The sequence below is a fragment of the Cygnus olor genome, chromosome 16, assembly GCF_009769625.2.
Source record: "Cygnus olor isolate bCygOlo1 chromosome 16, bCygOlo1.pri.v2, whole genome shotgun sequence".
In the NCBI taxonomy this organism is placed as follows: domain Eukaryota; kingdom Metazoa; phylum Chordata; class Aves; order Anseriformes; family Anatidae; genus Cygnus; species Cygnus olor.
Window position 1 is genome coordinate 5,770,750 of NC_049184.1, and position 18,716 is coordinate 5,789,465.

The 18,716-nt window shown below is 44.1% G+C and overlaps 2 protein-coding genes across 3 annotated transcripts in view; one reads left to right on the forward strand and one right to left on the reverse strand.

Annotated features, from left to right (window-relative positions):
- The window catches only part of STK4 (serine/threonine kinase 4), a 46,540-nt gene extending 32,948 nt beyond the window's left edge, over positions 1-13,592 (reverse strand). Inside the window, exons 1-9 of one of the 2 annotated variants that reach the window (XM_040575411.1) lie at positions 13,454-13,592; positions 11,471-11,551; positions 10,505-10,633; positions 8,471-8,585; positions 7,735-7,899; positions 7,167-7,334; positions 6,463-6,600; positions 5,728-5,856; positions 3,213-3,399 (exon numbers count right to left, since the gene is read on the reverse strand). In XM_040575411.1, the coding sequence (XP_040431345.1) occupies positions 3,213-3,399; positions 5,728-5,856; positions 6,463-6,600; positions 7,167-7,334; positions 7,735-7,899; positions 8,471-8,585; positions 10,505-10,633; positions 11,471-11,551; positions 13,454-13,485 (1,144 nt within the window). In that variant the 5' untranslated portion in view covers positions 13,486-13,592. Of the gene's footprint in view, positions 1-3,212; positions 3,400-5,727; positions 5,857-6,462; positions 6,601-7,166; positions 7,335-7,734; positions 7,900-8,470; positions 8,586-10,504; positions 10,634-11,470; positions 11,552-11,875; positions 12,035-13,453 lie in introns of those variants that run through there. The other variant, XM_040575410.1, reaches the window with a different exon arrangement.
- TOMM34 (translocase of outer mitochondrial membrane 34) lies at positions 13,484-18,020 on the forward strand. Its single transcript, XM_040575412.1, has 7 exons — positions 13,484-13,766; positions 13,868-13,967; positions 14,529-14,681; positions 15,346-15,506; positions 15,778-15,922; positions 16,538-16,664; positions 16,985-18,020. The coding sequence occupies exons 1-7, from the start codon at positions 13,484-13,486 to the stop codon at positions 17,081-17,083; spliced, it is 1,068 nt and encodes a 355-aa protein (XP_040431346.1). The 3' UTR covers positions 17,084-18,020.
- The last annotated feature ends 696 nt before the right edge of the window (positions 18,021-18,716 follow it).

Below are 18,716 nucleotides of genomic sequence, written 5' to 3' on the forward strand. Positions count from 1 at the left end.
AGGCTTCAAAAAGGAAGAGAAACTTTAACATAGAAAATAGGGCAGATTCAAGTACTAGACAAACTAGATCCTATTTCACTTGGATCTGATCGTATTACAGTCCAAGGAAGGCAATGTGCTTATCTGCTTTATTATAAAATTATGTTCCACTCTTTAAATTGAAAAGACAAACTCATGCCAAGTTTCCACTGTCTAAAGACCTACAGCAAATTAAGCAGAAAGAGCAAGGAAGAGTAAAATATATATATATATATTAATGTATATATGTGGCAGTATTTACTAGCACTATAAACACTACGTATTCTCATACAGAATAATTAAAAAAGATGATTGCAGACATATTCACAGCTCAAAAGTTACTCCAGCTCCCGACCACAATGGAAATGTCTGTTACCACAAATGTTTGTTCATCTACAGTCCTTCAGCTACTTCCAAAGTTTTCATGGAAGAGCTGAACTGCAATCTGTAAGTAATCTGTTAGCTATCAATCTGTAAGTAAAACGTGTCACGGCACAATTTACTATCTGCAGTTTCATGCAATCACTGGAGTGCTTTCCAAACGCATAGCACAATGTCATAGTGACGTTTTTAATGTTGCCTGAATATTTATATTGAGTGTCCAGAGAAAAGCCAAGCAAATGGAAGAATTTAAGCAAACAGAATTACAGCCCTGTTGACTACAAAACTAACAAAACTTTCCCCTACAATGTAAAATACTAGGGTTTCCTCTGGGCCTGAAAAGTCATGAGCTGATTTAAGCAAGAATCACCTTCAGGGCTGTGAAAACTTGTTTGTTTGAGATTTCTAAGACAAGCCTATCTAAAGCAACACATTTCAATGCCTCATAAATATTTTTTACATTACAAAAATAAAGTGAAAGCAAACTGTTGAAGACATGGATTTATTTATTTACTTAAATCAGGTGGAAGAGCGAGATCACCAGCTCAGAAGCTTGTCATTAAACAGCCCTAGCCACCTTGGAAAGCTAAATTCTCCTACTAATACCACGCAAGAAAAATCTGTACTTCTTTATTGACTTAAAACAGGTTTTATTGTGAGTCATAACACAAGCTGCCAAGTGAAACACAGACTTCTTTAAAAATATGAAACAATGAAGCTTCTTCAAACTCAGCAGCTTCCAAACGCTACCATAACTTTTACGTTGAGAATTACAAAAACTTGCTCCAGAGGGCTCTGCAGCAGGCAGATGAGCTTTGCAGTTAAATCAATTTAACTGCTTGTTAAACAAGTATGAACATGGAAATGTCGGACAGATGGAGCTAAAGGCAATTCACACGAAGGGCATTTGCAAGCTGCTAAAAGACACTGTCCAAGAAACAATCACAGAACTTCTCTGTGTGGAAGCAAGAATTTTAGCGTTATTCTGCTGCGGAAGAAGGAGAAGAAGGTGTTATGAAAAAGTTATGTTTCAATTTGGTACAATCACTTTCACTGATGCCTAATTTTTTGTAATCGAGTTGCAAGTTATAAAAGCACAGCTCAGTGCTGAGCGCAGCTGGGTTTCACCAGACACTGCTGTGCAGAACCTCTCACCAGGGACGTGCTACCAGTGTCGGGCATCACTTGCTCCTGGGATCTCAGGAAGCCTCCTCCAGAAGGCAGAGCTGCTCAAGCACTTCCACTGCATGCCTGGCTTTGAACACTGGTACGCAGGAGTAGTTGAATTACAGTGTTTTAAAGAAGGATGAAGTCTAAAGTCTAAGGGGGTTAAAAGAAAAACTCAACTTTCTAGTCACAGCTCTAGATTTCTTAAGCTTGTTCTGGAGCTCCCTCCTGAGGCTAGATGCTACACTACGTAAGCATCATCATTGCTGCACTACGTAACTGCAATGTCTTTGGAACTGATTCTGCTCAAAATGAGAGTATGTCCTTGTAAAAGAGATTATCGGAGGTGTCTCCTCAAAACGCTGTACACTAGCTCAAAGAGAGAAGCAGAGCTTTTGAGGTACAAGCACTGCAATCTCACAAAGATGGGGAGAAGACAAACACCCATTAAACAGAGGGAGATAAATCCAAGTGGTGCTTCACTTACACGGCTTTGATAGCCAGTACAGGGGCACCACTGACGATACCACCTCTGTCGTTATGAATCCTAACATGGAACAGCACAAACTGTTTCTATGTATAAAGAAACAGCCACTTCGTTTGACTGAAGGCTGGTAACACATCCCACTCTCTTTGGGTAACCTATTAAGTTACTCTGAGTATCCACCTGCCTCCTGCTAGTTACTCCACAAAACCTGATGGCATTACTCCATTGTCCTTGTTGCCACAAGCTACTACACGGGCTGACACCTCCATTTCTAAGACATTTCTACAGGGCTGAATCGGTGTTTGCCGAAGTTTGCAAAATTCTTTAAACAGGTTCCACTGAAATTTCACTGTCTGCTAGTGGAAAGCAGGATCCTTCCACAAGCTCTAGAGGGCCCCCGCATGGAAGAAGGTTTCAATGCAAGATTTCCTGATAAAAGGATTTTTCCCACACTCTTGGTGAGAATTTTTATTTCTTCCACAATAGCTAAAGCTTAAAAATGAGATAGCCAAAGAAGCCTTTGGAACTAGCACAAAAGCCAAAAGAACGAGCCTTGCCTATGACAATCATATTTTACTGCTGCCAAGCCCCCACTCAGCACTTTCCTCAGTCCTTGAACAAACATCCATGCTGGCCAGCTGAGTCATCTATGACTACCTCTGCCTTGATACTCTTGAGATAACCAATTCTGCAGGAACACACTTCTATGAGAATTCATAATTGAGACAAGATTTTTTTGTTCTTGTTATGCTTTTCCAAGGAGATTCTCATCATCATCTCACTAATCCAAGAAATACTTCCAACCTTTTTCCAAGTCATGCTCTTAGGTCTTGCACAGACTATCAGCAATCAAAGTCACATCACGTTAAATATTACTTCCTACAATAGGGCTTGTAGTTTTAGTACGATTTTCTATTTAGGGTGGAACGGATTTCAACCTGAGTGTCTCAGAACAGCCACACAGTTTATTCGGTTGTCCTTACTGAACCTGTCCTTAGCAACACTAAAAAAAGCATGAAGTCTAGAGATGCTGGCTCTTCCCACTGCATGCCTTGCTGTGTTTGCAGTGTGTAAGATATCTGTCATTTCATAAGTGAAGCCCTTTATGTGTTGCATCCATTTCCCAGTAATTTTGTAGAAGTTAAAGATGTGTTCTTACTTTTCATGGTGCCCTCCTCTTCTTCCTCCTCTGTGTTTACGACCATTGTACCCAGCTGGGATTCCAAGGTGCCATCATGTTCTATCATCGTATTGGCTCCATCACCCAGTGTGCTGACAGCTCTTATGGTACTGGTTTCATCTCCACTCGCCCTCACCATAGTACCTGAATCAGTTTCATCTTCCTCCTGTACAAAGATGTCATAAATACATTTTTATTGATGATGGTCAAGTCCTGTGGAGAACTGCTGTATTCAAGGATACTAGCAAATCTTACTAATTCAGAGATTTTGACAAATATACACGGAAACCAGTGACATTTTGGTTTATAAATGTAGATAAATAAGAGAGCACATAAACAATCAGCAGAGACGTCTCAATACAACCAGTATCTCATTCCTGACCTGGTGACCTGTCCCTAAGTAGATTACAATACTCATTCAGTCATTTATGTTTCTATTCATGCTGCCAGTTATATCAGTTGACCTAAAACCCCTATCTCAAGTGATATAGTTCACCAAATTATGAGTTATTAGACTGCAACAGTTCTAAGTCTGTAGTGCACGACTCACCAAAGGAAAGTGATTACCCTATATTTCAGAACTCTGTCTTCAACATTTGGGCAGTTTTACTCCTATAACATTCAGAAGCACTGAAGAAAACTGAAACAAATTTGCAAGTCTTTAAATGAAATAAGTTATCAAAGTCCAGTCTTTTTTCTTTTTCAGATAAAAATAGTTTCTTATTCTTCTATTTGTTAACAGATAATTGATATTGTAGAAATTTGAACTAATGCTGTCACAGCTCAGGAGGCAGAATATTTAAGAAAACACAAACTTCTGAAATAAATTCTGGTAGGACAGCTTTTTGGAAGATACCTACATTGGCCAGAGCAAGTAGTTTTGCTAGGCTGTGTCCCTCAGTATCATTTATGACTAGAATTTCATGAAGAGTGAGGTCAGAATTACTACAATCTATTTAGTTTCCTGGAAATGTGCGCCTGGTATCCCACAACAGCAATAGAAATCACCTTCTAGGTTTAGAGCAGTGCTACTTATTAAATCTCATAAAAAGTTTCTAGGCAGCTCACCTTGGAGCTAAATATTAAAAAAAAATAAAAAATAAAAAATAAAAAAGCAAATGTTTTGTTGTAAGTACAAAGCTCATGGTTCTTTAATCTATATGTGACCATGGCCTGACTGGCCTGAATTAGCATTAGAGGAAATACACTGGTCTAGCCCAAGAAGCCGTAATACTCCGTCTCCATGTCATTATCAGAAAGAAGTACACCCTTCCACATTCTGCTGTTGTATGCCTTTTCTTTGCACTGTCGAGCATGCCTATATAATTAACTTCCCAATCTCAAAACGAATAGCAAGAGGAGGAAAAAACTACACAAGATCTTAATGGAGGAAAAGTATATTTTATGTGGAGATGAGTGGGTGAGAGGAAGCATTAAATTCCTTTGCTACACATCATTTAACAGAACAACAGCAGAAATTTCCATAGCACTTGGGAAGCGCTTGAGAACACTTTTCTGCTAGCAGACACAGAATACAGAAGCTTCAGGAAAACACACACACCCCGACAGAGACCACTCAGCTCCACTACGGAGACACCATCTCTCAGCAACGAGACCCCAGACCAGTCAGAAACGAAGGGGAGAGGGTAGGGACAACACTCTTAGAGCCAACATCATGGCAAGGCGACCAATAAAATTACTTCCACACTGAATAAATATGCAGTCCTAAACTGGAAAACCAGATGAACAATGTATTAGATCTGTTTTACTGTGCAACATGCTATTCATGTCCAACCTCTGAAAGGGACTGTGGCATACACTGCCTTCTGTTGCCCATTTCGTTTACGCAGATTGAAGCAAGCAGAGAGGCTCAAGAAAAAAAAAAAAGCTTTCAACATGCTTTCCATATTCACATGCTGTAACCATTGAACCAAGGCACTCAGGACGTAAATTCACAGCAATTCCCTCAACACTTGTCATGCCCTCACCTCATATTTCTGTCGGTTGTTCTTGTGTAGTAGAAAGTTTCTATATGGGGGGTTCTAAAGCACAACAATAGTAAAACAACATAACATACTCACAGCATAGTGTATCATAGATATTATTTTATACTAACAGAGCAGTCTAAGACCTCAATCTACAATAAAAAATTCTCATTACTTCATAAAGAATATTATCCAGTTATGAACCTATATTAAAGTCTTGCATATGCTACTATATAATCACATTCAATCGCAAGTCTTTAGCTACACTTTGAGCTAATTAAATAAGCTAAATATTAGGTGGGACATGCTGACTGTCCCACTCAAATGCAAAGATTGAGCAGAGTTCAAGCATCAGGTTAAGTAGTCATAAAGTAGAAAATTCAAGAACTAAGTCAAATCCATGGGCAATTGAACAAAATACTGAAAAAAAAACACAAAAAAGCAGCAGCTAAGCATGATGCAAGGACTGAGATATTGAACCTCATATACTGTTGCTACTAAATACTCACTGAATTTTCTTCATCTTCTTGATCTAGTTCACGCTGTTGTGCCTCTTGACGTTTTAGCTTGATATCCATTGCTTCATTAATCAAATCTCGCAGAATTGACACTCCTTTGGCGCTTTTAACAAATGGGTGCTGCAAGATATATTAAAAGTTAGTAAGCACTGCACCCGAACCAACATTTAATAGTAGACACTGCTACAATTGCCCACTTCCAATCAAAATTAAGGTTTAACTCAATACCTTACTAAAATAAAATTAAAAAATCAATATTCCCGTGTAACACAAGAGGGAGCCCTCCCACCCAAACAAGATCCCACTCTAAAGGCACTTACTGCTGTGAAACATTGGGCTCGTTCCCCTCCCACAAACCCTACTTATTCCTTAACGGCTTAGCTGTATACAGCCGGTTTCATAGATTGCCATGCCTATACCATTCTGAGCAATTACATTCATTTGTGCCTCTCCTTTTTAGTGTTTTAAGAGACAGTCACTTGGCAGCGCTGATGAGAATTTGAAGGCAAAATAAAAACCTCCAGAAAGATAGGAAGCTGAAATCAGACCAGTTCTTGGGGAAGAACTGAAAAGTTGAAGTTGGCTATAAATTTAATCAGACATTAGTGAAATCTGTACTGCATGGGACCACCCAAGAAATGAGACCAACATCTCAACAGGCACAGCGCTGCCTACACTAGCGGCCTTCTCTAGAGTTGATGTTCTTGCAAGGAAAGGCAGACAGACCTGCAGAAGCTGCGTAGCAGTGGCACGCTGCTCGGGGCTCTTGACGAGACACTGTTTCACAAAATCCGTGAAATTGTCTGACCAGATCTCCGGTTTCCGGAATGTTGGAGGCGGATTGGTAGGAATCATGAAAATTGCCTGTAAACAGAAGAATATTCCAGATTTCCAAACAAAGTTTAAAACTTTCTAGCATAAACACACACAGATATACACAGGTGCTAAAGAATGACTGACACTTCGAGTTTGCTGCTTCTGAAGAGTTTATACCAATATTATACGTAAATTTGCTCAGAGGGGACACGGAGCAACAAATCAAACTTTTCTCACTAGGTGCTTACACTTCTGTCTGAGCCATTATATGTCTCAAGAGGCATGAATCTGCCATTTTTAAGTCTTAAAAAAAATGTGCTTGCATGCAAAAAAAATAACTCTGGAGAATATATAGTTGAAAATATGTTTCTTCACACCCAACGCAGGGAGATGCAGCTATGTCTTGACAGAACAGGACCATGATTTTCCTTTCCATGCAGGTTCTCCCTCTCAAAGAACTGTTTTTCATTTAATCTACAGCACAAACAACTGACAGAAAATAAATCATTTTCTGTAAATTAAAAGCAAGATGGCATGTTGGCATTTTATTCAGCCAGCTATAATAGCAAATCATTTCCACAGAGCAACACATTTTAAAAGGCCGCAGTCCTCACCCTCATAGGATGAATGTCTGCATATGGTGGTTTGCCTTCCGCCATTTCTATTGCAGTGATTCCCAGAGACCAGATGTCTGCAACACAATTATACCCAATTTCTTGGATCACTTCTGGAGCCATCCAAAACGGGGTCCCTATAACTGTGTTCCGTTTTGCCATGGTATCCTGAGAAGAAGAGTAAGATAAAAATCCAGACAACGGCAATTGTATCAGCCACAAGCATTCACTAATGAATTATCGTGCTAATTATCTGTCACTTGCACGCACATATATTACTAGATTAAGCAAGACTGGGATATGGAGGACTGCAAAGGGAAATTGAAGCATGCTTACAGAAGTTAGACATGAACTGAGGCAAACAGCAAACATCATCACAGACTGTTACTTAGGTACAGCAGCTTCCAGAGGAAGCCATGCTCTAATCTGCTGCTGTTCTAGTGTCCTATTATGTTGACACAAAGTTCTAGAAAGCAGTTTAGAACATCTCAAAGTCTCCACAAGCACATAATACTTATATGCAGTTTAAAAAGACAAAAGTGTACACAGTCATCTTAGTTTTACTTACGGTAAGCTGTCCTGCCACTCCAAAATCTGCAAGTTTAGCATGCCCCTCTGTATTTAGCAATATATTTCCAGCTTTGATGTCCCTGTGTATCTTCCTCATAAAATGCAGGTACTCTAGTCCTTTCAGTGTTGACTGCACTATTGTGGCAATTTCCTCCTCTGTGAGCTAAAGAAAAGAAGAGTTACTATCAACCTATTAATTGCTGAGATATAACACAATGCTGTTTCAGTCTGTATTTCCCTGAGATTTACTAATTGGCATTTAATTGCCTTCATTAAAGGTTGCCATACTGACTAATGGAAAAATCCATATGTTTTCAGTCAGCAACCTTCAGCATTACGTAGTTGAGTTAGTTTACAACCATCATACATGTACATACATACCACAATCCTCTCACAACTTGTAATTCTTACCCTGCAATAGCCAAAAGTAAGGCAAAGTAGAGTGTGCTACTCAGAATCAGTCTGGGTTTTCAGGAAAGCCAAGGTAACATCCTAACAAAAATTCTGACAACTGATTACTTTATCCAAATAACCAAAACTTGATTAATATAACCAGCTTCCTCATTTTCAGGGGAACAAAGGGCCTGCATCTCAGGTGGTAGCCCTGGCTGTGTCAGGCACTGAACACCTCATGAGAGTTATGCCCAAAAGGCAGTGCACACGCTACTTAGCTTCCTCGAGCTGCTGGACACCCATGCTTCCCATTTGTAACATGCAAAGGAGAAAGTACGTACAGTTTTATTTCGTAATCGAATAATATCGGACACGGATCCAGCACCGCAGTATTCCATGACTATCCACAGGTCTGTGTTCTTAAAATAGCTGCCGTAATACTTCACCACATGAGGACTATGAAATATGAAAAAGGAAGAAGAAACCAAAGGGTCAAATACTGATGACCAGTACAACTGAATAAGCAAAAGCAAAACACACTGCTGACTCCCTAAGCAGGCTTTAAAAATCCAGAGCTGAAGTACCACTGAAACCCTGACCAAAAGTGTTCCAAACCAGTCTGAACTTTCACAGGGCTACTGCAGTCCTGCCAGGCCTCTTCCCTCAACCAACCTGCTTAAAAGTTGATTCAGGGAGTTAAAATGTCGGAAAATGAGTCCTACAGAAATAAGGAAGGACCAGCATTCAGTCTCGTTTAGCTCCCAGAACTGGATTAATACAAGGTCAGTACCACGGTGGGCAAGAAGGCAGGGCACCAAGGGAATGAGAAATGGACCACGGCAGTCCCTGGTAAAGCTGCTGCAGAGCATTTGCAATCAAATGGAAACATTAAATATGGTCAAAAGTTTGCTAGAAAATAGCTACGGGGATCCTTAAGAGGAATATTCCCCCATTACCACATACACCTTCTTGTCTCTACAATTTCGTTCAGGAACGTGATGTATTTTAGGAATCCTGTACAACTTAAAACTCTCTCATACAGTCAGTTATCAGACTGCCCAAAAAGCAAACAACCTAACGAAGTACACTATAGTCAGAATGACCATCTGCCCTTTTAGGCAAAGCTAAAAACTAACAGAAGGAACTTTTCTGATTTTGTGGGATGAAAGTTAAAGAATAAAAGTGCACTTATTCTATTTCTTGCCAAATATTTTCTAATGAAGACACGAAAGACCAGCAAAATCAAGAAGTCAGTGTCCCTGAAGGTTTGCACAGAAAATCTGATATTCCATTGATTCACTCCCTCTGCTGTTCATAACTGTAAAATCTCATTTTAGGACTTACACTATTAATATTTAATTTCTTTTTAAGGAGACACCTATTAATGCTTTCCAGGTTACGCAGTAAGACTTTTCAAGAACAAATTCTTTAAAAGTTTCATTTTGTTAGCTGCCACCAGACATCTTCATTTAAAGATAGTGAGAGCGAAATGCAACAGAGTGACCGGGACCATAGCTTTCTGTTGCTAATGCCAGTTACTTTAAATGGTTTTCTATGCCTGAAGTCTATCAAAATAGCATGTCTTAAGGCTAGACTCCTAGTATCAGAAGAAATTTGTATACTTTAAACTCTCAGACTAGGATACACTTTGACAGGGGGTCTTCTGCACCTCCTGGTCTTGTCTGCCTAAGCTCATATAACATCTTTTCCCACAAGAAACATGCAAAAACAACCCAGAGAGCCAAACATCAGTCCGTAAGTTATTCTGAGCATGCTAACGTGAGCAGACAGCTTGTAACGCACTATAACCCGCACAGGCAGAAAGTGGCCCCGTGAAGGACAATTCTGCCACCTAAGCAGACGACGCACATGCAAGAGTAGTCATGCATTAGTGGCTCTCATCCACATGCCTCTTAAAAAAAAAACAGGAGCATAAAAAAAAGCAAAACCAACCCCTCTCCCAACAGTTTCTATGTCCACACCAAAACTTGCGTGTAATTCATTACCCCTCGGACATGGGAGCCGCTGTGCTAACCCACAATCAAGTTACCACTGTTCAACGAGTTACGGCGCGTCGGGACAACTGCAGTACCTGCTCACACGCCTCGCTCGTTGCCGGCAGCAAGCGCAAGGTTATTTAACTTAGTTAGCTTAATGCTCTCGCATTGCAAGCTTAATTTTCGTTGTCTTACCTTTGCTTGAATTAACACTACCCAAATGGTGGGTTAACATGACTCAGTTGATACGAGGTAACTTGACCGTACAAGTCCAGCCTTTTAAAAAACATTTAAGCAACATCATCGCTTTTATGTGATTAAATGCCAGATCACAGGCAATACTTTTCTTTACATACTGATGATAGGTTTCACATTTACCTGTCACATTGCTGCATTATGGATATTTCCTTTATAATCTCTTGCAGGTCAGATTCCACAGGAACTTGTTTAATTGCAACAACTTGACCCGTTTCTTTATGAATAGCCTTGAACACACTGCCATAGGAACTATGAAACAAAATAGCAAACAATGAATAAAAGACCGTTTTAAAAATGCAAATGTTATGCTTTTCGCAAGTGCCTACTTTGGTGGAAAAAAAATATAATACCTCCTGCTACAAATATTTTTACATTAATTTAAATAATCGGTCCACAAGCTTGTAAACACTATACATATAACAGCATGCTGAGACGGTCAGAAAGGAGCCAGTCATCATTATGCACCCATAGATTTGGAAGGGCCTTTTACACAAATCCAACCAAAGCAGCATCTCTTTCTCCAGCATACGGTACCAGCTGAGCAACAGTAAGAACAACAGCTCTGGTCAGAGAGCTCCGCTCACTCTTGTCAGATATAATTTGTCTTATTTCCAGCTTCTTTGCTTACAGCAGCCAGGCAGAATTTCCACTCAGTTTTTCAAATGAACTGCTTAAGGTGATAAACACATCACTTACTGAGTGTTCCCAAACTGCTCTGCCTGAGCAAGTGGCACAATGAAACAGAATTTCCTTCCCACCACACAGATCTTCCACAAGAGGTACCAGGGATGAACTACAAGACCTCCTGGGTTCCCACAAAGCACTCCAGTTTGCCATTTTTCAACAACATTTTGACTGCCTTCTGCTGAATCATAAGCTATGGCTTGGTTTAATGAAGACATCTTACTCCTGGCAAACAAATTATTTATTCTGTTACTAACCAAATGCAGTCGTTACACTAATGCATACTTTTGCAGTAATAGGATCATGACAAAGTGAAAAATCAAAGACCACCAAACATATATCCATTACACACATCCGCCCTTTGAGAAATGTACTTTGGGCCCACTGTAATAGAGCACATACCCTTCTCCAAGCTTCTCCAACACATCAAAAACTTCTTCAGGTTGTTTGGTTAAACTGTCTTCATCTAACTTCTTCAGCTGCCTGTATATGTAAGAATAGAGAAATTGCTACATTTAATTTTATTGCAAATGGGGGCTCTGCTGAAACAAAAGAATAAATAATGCCACTTTAGTATCTGGAAGGCTTGCATAAAGTAAGTTGATTATCAAATAAGTTTATGTCACATAGTTAGAAAAACAAGTATTATCATTATCTAATAGCAAAAAAGGACTGGGAATTACAGAGACCAGAATTTGTTCAGGCACACAGACCTACAGTGCCTCTTTGTGGAATGCATGTGAGGATCTACATGCTGGTGGTCAATTCCAACTTGGCACTGCAGTCTCTTGTAGCTATTGAACATACCTGCTAATGTTCAAACTCTTGCGTGGAAGGTAAGTACTAGGGCTGTGCAAAAGGGAACACTGTCTTCTCTGTGGTCTTACAGTACGTAAGGAATACATCTGTTGGGAGGATGCAGGCAATACCGATTTCATTTGTCCGTTTTTAAGGACATTAGTTCAGATACTGGCTTTGTGCCTGGACATATATTAGGAAAATGCTATCAGGGAGAAAGGAAAAAAAAGGGGGGGGGGGGGGGGGGGGGGGGGGGGGGGGGGGGTGGGGGGGGGGGGGGGGGGGGGGGGGGGGGGGGGGAAAGAGGGAAAGGAAACTTATCTGACTTTGAGGATCTTAATGCTGCTCGGTCTGTTCCTCTCAAATGCATTGCTAAGGGTCTGCTGAAATACCTTCTACGTATCGAGGTAATTTTAGTGCAACGTGCTAGGTACTGGGATCCTTCACTTACCAACCCCCACCCCAGTATGGCTTCCAGGGAGATTCCCTACAGAAAGCAATGAGAAAAATCGACCACGGTTGTTCCAGCTCACTTCTACCCCACCGGAGAGCTGTTCACCAAGAAACTTCCTAAAGCAGCTAATGACTACATTTGTATTTCTAAAAGATATTATAAATGTAATATGTATAAACACTAAAAATATACGAAAAGTTCTGAAAACAAACTCTTTTACTATCAAATAAGCAGTACCCAATAGCCCACAAGGAAGTTTTTTGCACAAACTACCAGAAAAACTGACACCCACCAGAGAAACCTAGCCAAACTCCAGCTCTCACAACTCTCCAAGACCCAGAACCTTGTCAGTGCCCGTGTCTTCAGAACTCACAAGCCTCACAGCAACCAACATTTAAGATGAAATACGCGTGGCTGCCTGCAACTGCAAAAAGCTCTTACTGCTGCTGTTAAAGACCGCCACTCCAGGCACGTACGTACTAATTTTCACACTAAATATGTATTTTTTCCCCCCAGTTTCTTCATAGCCAGAACGAAAAGCTGCTGGTTGGGCCCTGGTTACTCCGTTTCCGTACGAAGCCGGAGCGGAGGCGCGGTGCCCGCCTGCAGCACGAAGAATGGCTTCCTGAGGCGGAGGAAACGAACAGAAGCAGAGTCAGGAAGTGGCGAAATGCCGAGAGCAGCCGGCAGCTTCCCTGCAAAGATAAGCGCTTACCAAGAGAACATTATCCTTGGGGAGCGGGAGGGAGGAGGGCGCGGGATGGGGCAACGAGGGGAAAAAACGTGAGTGACCACCTCAGGCACCATGCCCAAGGCGCCCAAAGAGCGGCGGTACAAAAGGCGGGTTCCTCTCGCTGAGGTTAAAACAAGGCCTACGTTATTTCGAGGGGAGGAAAAGAGAAGGTTTTGATGCCTAATTAAAAAGCCTAATCACCACACGGACGGCAAACTGCCCCGTTCCTGCCGGACCCGAGGAGCGAGCCCACCCCGCGGCGTCCCGGGGCTGGCACCGCCGTGCCCGGACACCTGAGGCGCGGCACCCCCGGTGCTCCCCTCGCTCCCCCCGTCCCTCCGGGCCCGGTGGGGCCGAGGAGCCTCACGCCGGAGCCCCGTCCCTCCAAGCCAGCCCTTACCGGCGCGGGTTCCGCAGCTGCACCCCGTCCATGGCGCCGCGGGGCCGGCCGCTCCCTCACCGCCTCCCTCACGCCTCCATGGCAGCCCGCCGCCCCTTCCGCTCCGCCGCCGGAAGGCTCCGGGGAGAGCCCGGCCCCGGCCCCGCTTCCCCGAGCCCCGCTCCCGGTGCCGGTCCCGGTTTCGCCCCCGGGATGGCGGCGGGGGGCAGCGCCAGCTCCCTGCGCCGCGCCGGTAACGAGGAGTTCCGCCGCGGGCAGTACGGGCCGGCCGCCGAGCTGTACGGCCGGGCGCTGGCGCTGCTGGAGGACGCGGGTGAGGAGGGGACCGGGCTGGGGAGAGGGGACCGGGAGGGAACCGAGGTGGAGCCGGGGGGTGTCGGAGCGGCGCCCGAGCCCCTCCGGTGTGCCGCGCAGGGGAGGCCGCCGCCGAGGAGAGGAGCGTGCTGCTCGCCAACCGCGCCGCCTGCCACCTCAAGGAGGGCGCCTGCCGCCTCTGCGTCGCCGACTGCTGCGGGTGAGCCGGGGGGGGGGGGTCGGGGGTTGGGGGGGCCGGCTGTACCTCAGGGGGGTTCATCCCGGGGGAGCTTCACCCAGGGGGGGCTGCAAACTGGGGGGCTTCACCCCAGGGGTTTTTCACCTGGGGCGCTGGACCCCCACAGGTGATGCAGCAGCAGATCGCCAGCTGAAAACGCACCCCTCTGGTAAACCTTGGTGACTTATCCCACTTCTGCACCGCACTAGAGTAGAAAAAGTACCGCTTGCCTTTGATTTGCAGGTGTAAAGTTTTCAGGAGTAGCCCCCAAAGCGGGTCTATGTTTCTGGTTGCCAGCCGGGAGGAGGGAATTCCCTTCTTTTCCCTTGCGCCAGTCAGTTCATTAGGGTAGAAAACAAGACAGAAAAGCTCGCTGCCGCAGGATCTCTTCCCACGGTACCGTATCGCTTGAAGTGCACATAAAGACTTTGATCCCACCATCCAGTATTTCCTAGACCAGGCCTATTGAATGCCTTGTAGGAAGGTATCCGGGGACTTCTGCCGGGTGCCTCACAGGCTGTGTCACCTTCTCGCCCCTCACAGCGCGCTCAAGCTGGTCCCGTTTGGCATCAAACCCCTCCTCAGACGGGCGGCAGCCTACGAGGCTCTGGAGAGCTACCAGCTGGCCTATGTCGACTACAAGACCGTGCTGCAGATCGACTGCTCCATACAGTCGGCGCACGATGGTGTCAACAGGTAATGCCGAACGCTCCCTGGAGGGAAGGCTCAGGAGCAGAACAGCTCGGTCAGCGGCTGCTGGCAGCCCTGCTCCGTGTCTGCAGCGATGCCAGGAGCAAGCTGCGTCCTGAGCGCTTTAATGAAACAACCGAGGCCCCGACGCTTTGTGCGAAGGGCAGGCTTCATCATGCTTCCTGTGTGCTAACGCCCTTAGCTCCTTCCAAGCTGCTGGTACATTGTTGAGGGCTGGGAATGTTTTCTGTGGAATTTTCTGCTTAGTCTAGTACCTATTTTAAAGAAATAATAATCTTACAAGTTCCAGCATCCTGTCCTATAGGCCTCCCTATGCTGACAGGGATTACAGGCTGCCATAGGCATTTTCTCTTCCTGAAGAAAATTCTGATTCACTTCATTATTTGCCAGGCTTAGGAATAACCCACGCATCTCTTGCCCAGCTGAGCACTGACAGCCCCAACCCTCATCCTATGGTATTTTTGGCCCTACTATCAGGAAGATATTCCTTTCATTAAATCCCTGACTGTAGAAGGAGCTTAGTTTAGATGCATGTCACAGGGTTAGTGGAGAGATGCTGTCCTCAGTATGAGCCAGGTTATAAAGTGACCCTGCTGGCTCGTGAGTGGCCCATCCAGCCAACAGAGCAACTGCCAGCCATCTCTTCCAGAATGACTAAAGCCCTGCTGGAGAAGGATGGTGTGAACTGGCGCGAGAAGCTCCCACCAATTCCCACGGTTCCCATTTCTGCCCAGAAGAGATGGAGCGCTCCTTCTGCAGCAGCCCCCGCCACAGATGCACCCCCTGGGAGCACACCACAGGGACACCCAGGTGAGAGCACGTCCCTGGCCGTGCACAGCCCTTCAGCTCAGCAGGGTGATGGCGAGCGAGGCAGCTGCCATCCCTGCTTGGTGTGTCTGCAGCCTGAGATCCCCAGAAACCTGGGCCTGGTTGCTGGTTCTGCCAGAGCCTGCTTGGTTGATGCTGGATCCTTTGATCTCTCTGTCTTGCCTCTATGTGTAGAGGGGCTATTTTCTTTCTGAGAGGCTGCTCTGATCTTATCAGTTTTATAGTGTTCTGTATTCTTTCACACCGTTTCCAGACCAGATTGCTGCTGGTGTAGAGAGAGCTCGAACTCTGAAGGAAGAAGGAAATGAACTCGTAAAGAAAGGAAACCATAAGAAGGCAATTGAGAAGTACTCTGAGAGCTTAAAGCTCAACCAGGAATGTGCAGCTTACACCAACAGGTACTCCTCAGCTCTTTGCCCAAGTACTTTTTGGCCCTTTATAAAAGCCACCATGGTATTTCATCTGACAAAGCTGCCTGATGTTTGCTCCCAGACAACTGGATAAAAACACACCAACAAAACACCCACACATGTTCCCCCTAGTGCAGTCTTCCAAGTAGATTGTATAATGTTCTTTGATCAGATGCTGCAAAAAGCCTGGAGACACTCAGCTTAGGACTGCTAGGGGGGTTCTCCCTTTAATGCTTGTCTGCCAGGATTGCGTTATTCTGAGCAGTGTCTGCTGCCCCATGAATCACAGAGTGTGTGCTGCTATACTCAGTACTTCCAAGACAAGCAGGGCATGTTCTAGACTGGTATAGCTACAAACCTCCACCCTTGAAGTGCTGGCTGCTCTATTTATTGCTGTAAACATCCTCTTTTTTGCAGACTGAAAACCTACTTTTTGCCCTTTTAACTGAAACAGGTGTTGAGCTGAAAAAGTAACATGTCAGGATAGAGATTGTTTGGGGACTCCAGCTTTGTGCTGTGCTGGGGTTAACTAAGATCTATGTGCGTTGCAGCAGCAGATGCTGCTTTTAGACAAAGGTCTCTAACCAGGTATTTGTATGGCAGAGCTCTCTGTTACCTGACCCTGAAGCAACACAAGGAAGCAGTACAGGACTGCACAGCAGCTCTGAGATTAGATCCTAAAAACATCAAGGCGTTCTACAGACGTGCTCAGGCACTTAAAGAACTGAAGGTAAGTCAGGAGTTTTTGACCAGCTTTAAGCTAGGATTAGGGACCTGTTAATGCCCTATAGAGCATTCGGTGCTAGATGTCTGCCATCAGATAGTGGAGACCTGTGTGGAGTTGAAAGGCATTGTCCTTTACCTCAGTATTTACTGTTTGGATCTTGTGAGTTTCTCAGCATTGGGTCCTGCTTCTTGAAATGCTGGAAGCAGATAGATGTTATGCTGAGTTTTATCGTTCCACTAATACCAAGCGATAGTTCTCCTGCAGGGGCCTTAGGAATTGAAAATGTATTTCAGTGCACTAACACTTAGAAATTCTTCTTCTAGGATTACAAATCAAGTATTGCTGACATCAACAGCTTGTTGAAAATTGAACCAAAGAACACAGCTGCACTGAAATTACTGCAAGAACTGAAGAGAGCCTAGGATAACCAACAAGGAAAGCTTTTTCTACTGCAGAATAAAGCTTTTTTCCTTCTGAGGTTGTTGCAGGGACCAATCTTAATGCAGGATGGGTACTGAAATCTACCTTCAACTGCTGCTGAGATGTAGTAGGTTCTGTGCCAGCATAATGAATGTTAAGATACATAATCTGTATCAAAGTTGATTATATGGCTCGAAGATAATTAGAAGATTTAATGCCACTATGTAAGAGGCATATAGGTCAGCTTCCCTGGCTGAAGTCAAGGTGCCTGTAACTACTGGCCTCAGGAACTCTGCATGTGAAGTGGCTGTTCTTGCTGAAGAGCTACAAACTGAGGTGTTTTTGTTAGTCCTTATTCAGGTGACAGTTTTGCTGCATTTGTGCTGCTATTACTTAACTAAGGTTGCTGACAGACTGCTGCAGTTGCCTGAGCGCTGCATACCCCTCTTAGACCCAAGTCACAGTTACTTGCACAGGGTTGAGCATATTCCCTCTCCTACTTGATACCTGCTGGCCCTCAGCTGAATTTCTGCTACTTAGTGCGACCAGGCAGGTGTTTACAGCAGCAGCTTTCTTTTATTTTTAATTGTTCTGCACATATAAGAGAACCACCAGTTAAGTTAAACCTGCCTTGTCACACAGTGCACTACTTCTGTGAGATTAGAGGTGCTCAGGCATTTTACAGCCTTGTTTTGTTTTTTTGTTTGGTTTGTTTTAAACTTCAGCTTGTCTGTGCCTTCTGATGCAGTTGCTGCAGGGTGTTACAGGGACTAGGGTATGCAGTAATATCAGAGCTGAGGCCTGGCATACTATTTCAATGCATGTTTATACTTTTTTTTTTCCTTATTGTATTGATGGCACTGACTTAAAACGGTAGATAGAGTGTTGGAGTTGTTCTATGAACCGTTACAACTGTTCACATTAAAGCCATGTTTATTTTCACTCTAGATGTGTGTTTTTTATGGGATGGAAGGCGTAGGGAAACTGGAACACTTTCTTACTGCTTTGTTTCATTCTGACCCCACTTGTCAGAGGAGTTCAAGCACTGCTCTAACTGCCTTGCTTTGGAAGCCAGCTGCCAGACAGCAGGCTCCAGCCATTGCTCACTCTTACACCTTGTACAGGGGTGTTGTGCTTCCACCAGTAGAGTCACGATGGTGAACAATTGACCTGAACCAGCTGCTTACAACAGAGACTGAGAGACAGAAGCTAGCCTGTAAGTCTGGGTTTGAGTACCTATTTTTCCCCACCTTCTCTCTCCCAGCCATTAGTGCTCCAGGCAGGTGCTCCATTGAACTGAGTTTAGAAGGCAGGCCTCACTTACGCTGTTACGCTCAGGTAACACAAAGACTTATCTTAGCTTGATGCTAAGTAGCTCTTTGTAGGTCCCGGGCCTGTACACCATCAGCTGTAATGCACCAGGGTTTGAAACAACACCTCCCCCGGGGCACGACTTGCTTCGTTCGCTCCATTCCTCTAAACACCGCAGCTCATTGATCCTGCAACCACCATTTCCCCAAGCTATTAGCGAGCTAAGCCTGATGGATTTCAGGGTGGGGCAGCACAGGCCAGCAGTGCACAGATAAGCAGAGGAAAGTCTGGCATACAGGAGGAACTGTCTGCTCTTAACAAAAG

Bases quoted from the DNA above. Each gene is read 5' to 3' on its own strand.
- TOMM34 (XM_040575412.1), top strand. From the start codon at position 13,484: ATGGCGCCGCGGGGCCGGCCGCTCCCTCACCGCCTCCCTCACGCCTCC. The intron at 13,767-13,867 runs GTGAGGAGGGGA...TGTGCCGCGCAG, and splicing joins GGCGCTGCTGGAGGACGCGG to GGGAGGCCGCCGCCGAGGAG. The intron at 15,923-16,537 runs GTACTCCTCAGC...TTTGTATGGCAG, and splicing joins TGTGCAGCTTACACCAACAG to AGCTCTCTGTTACCTGACCC.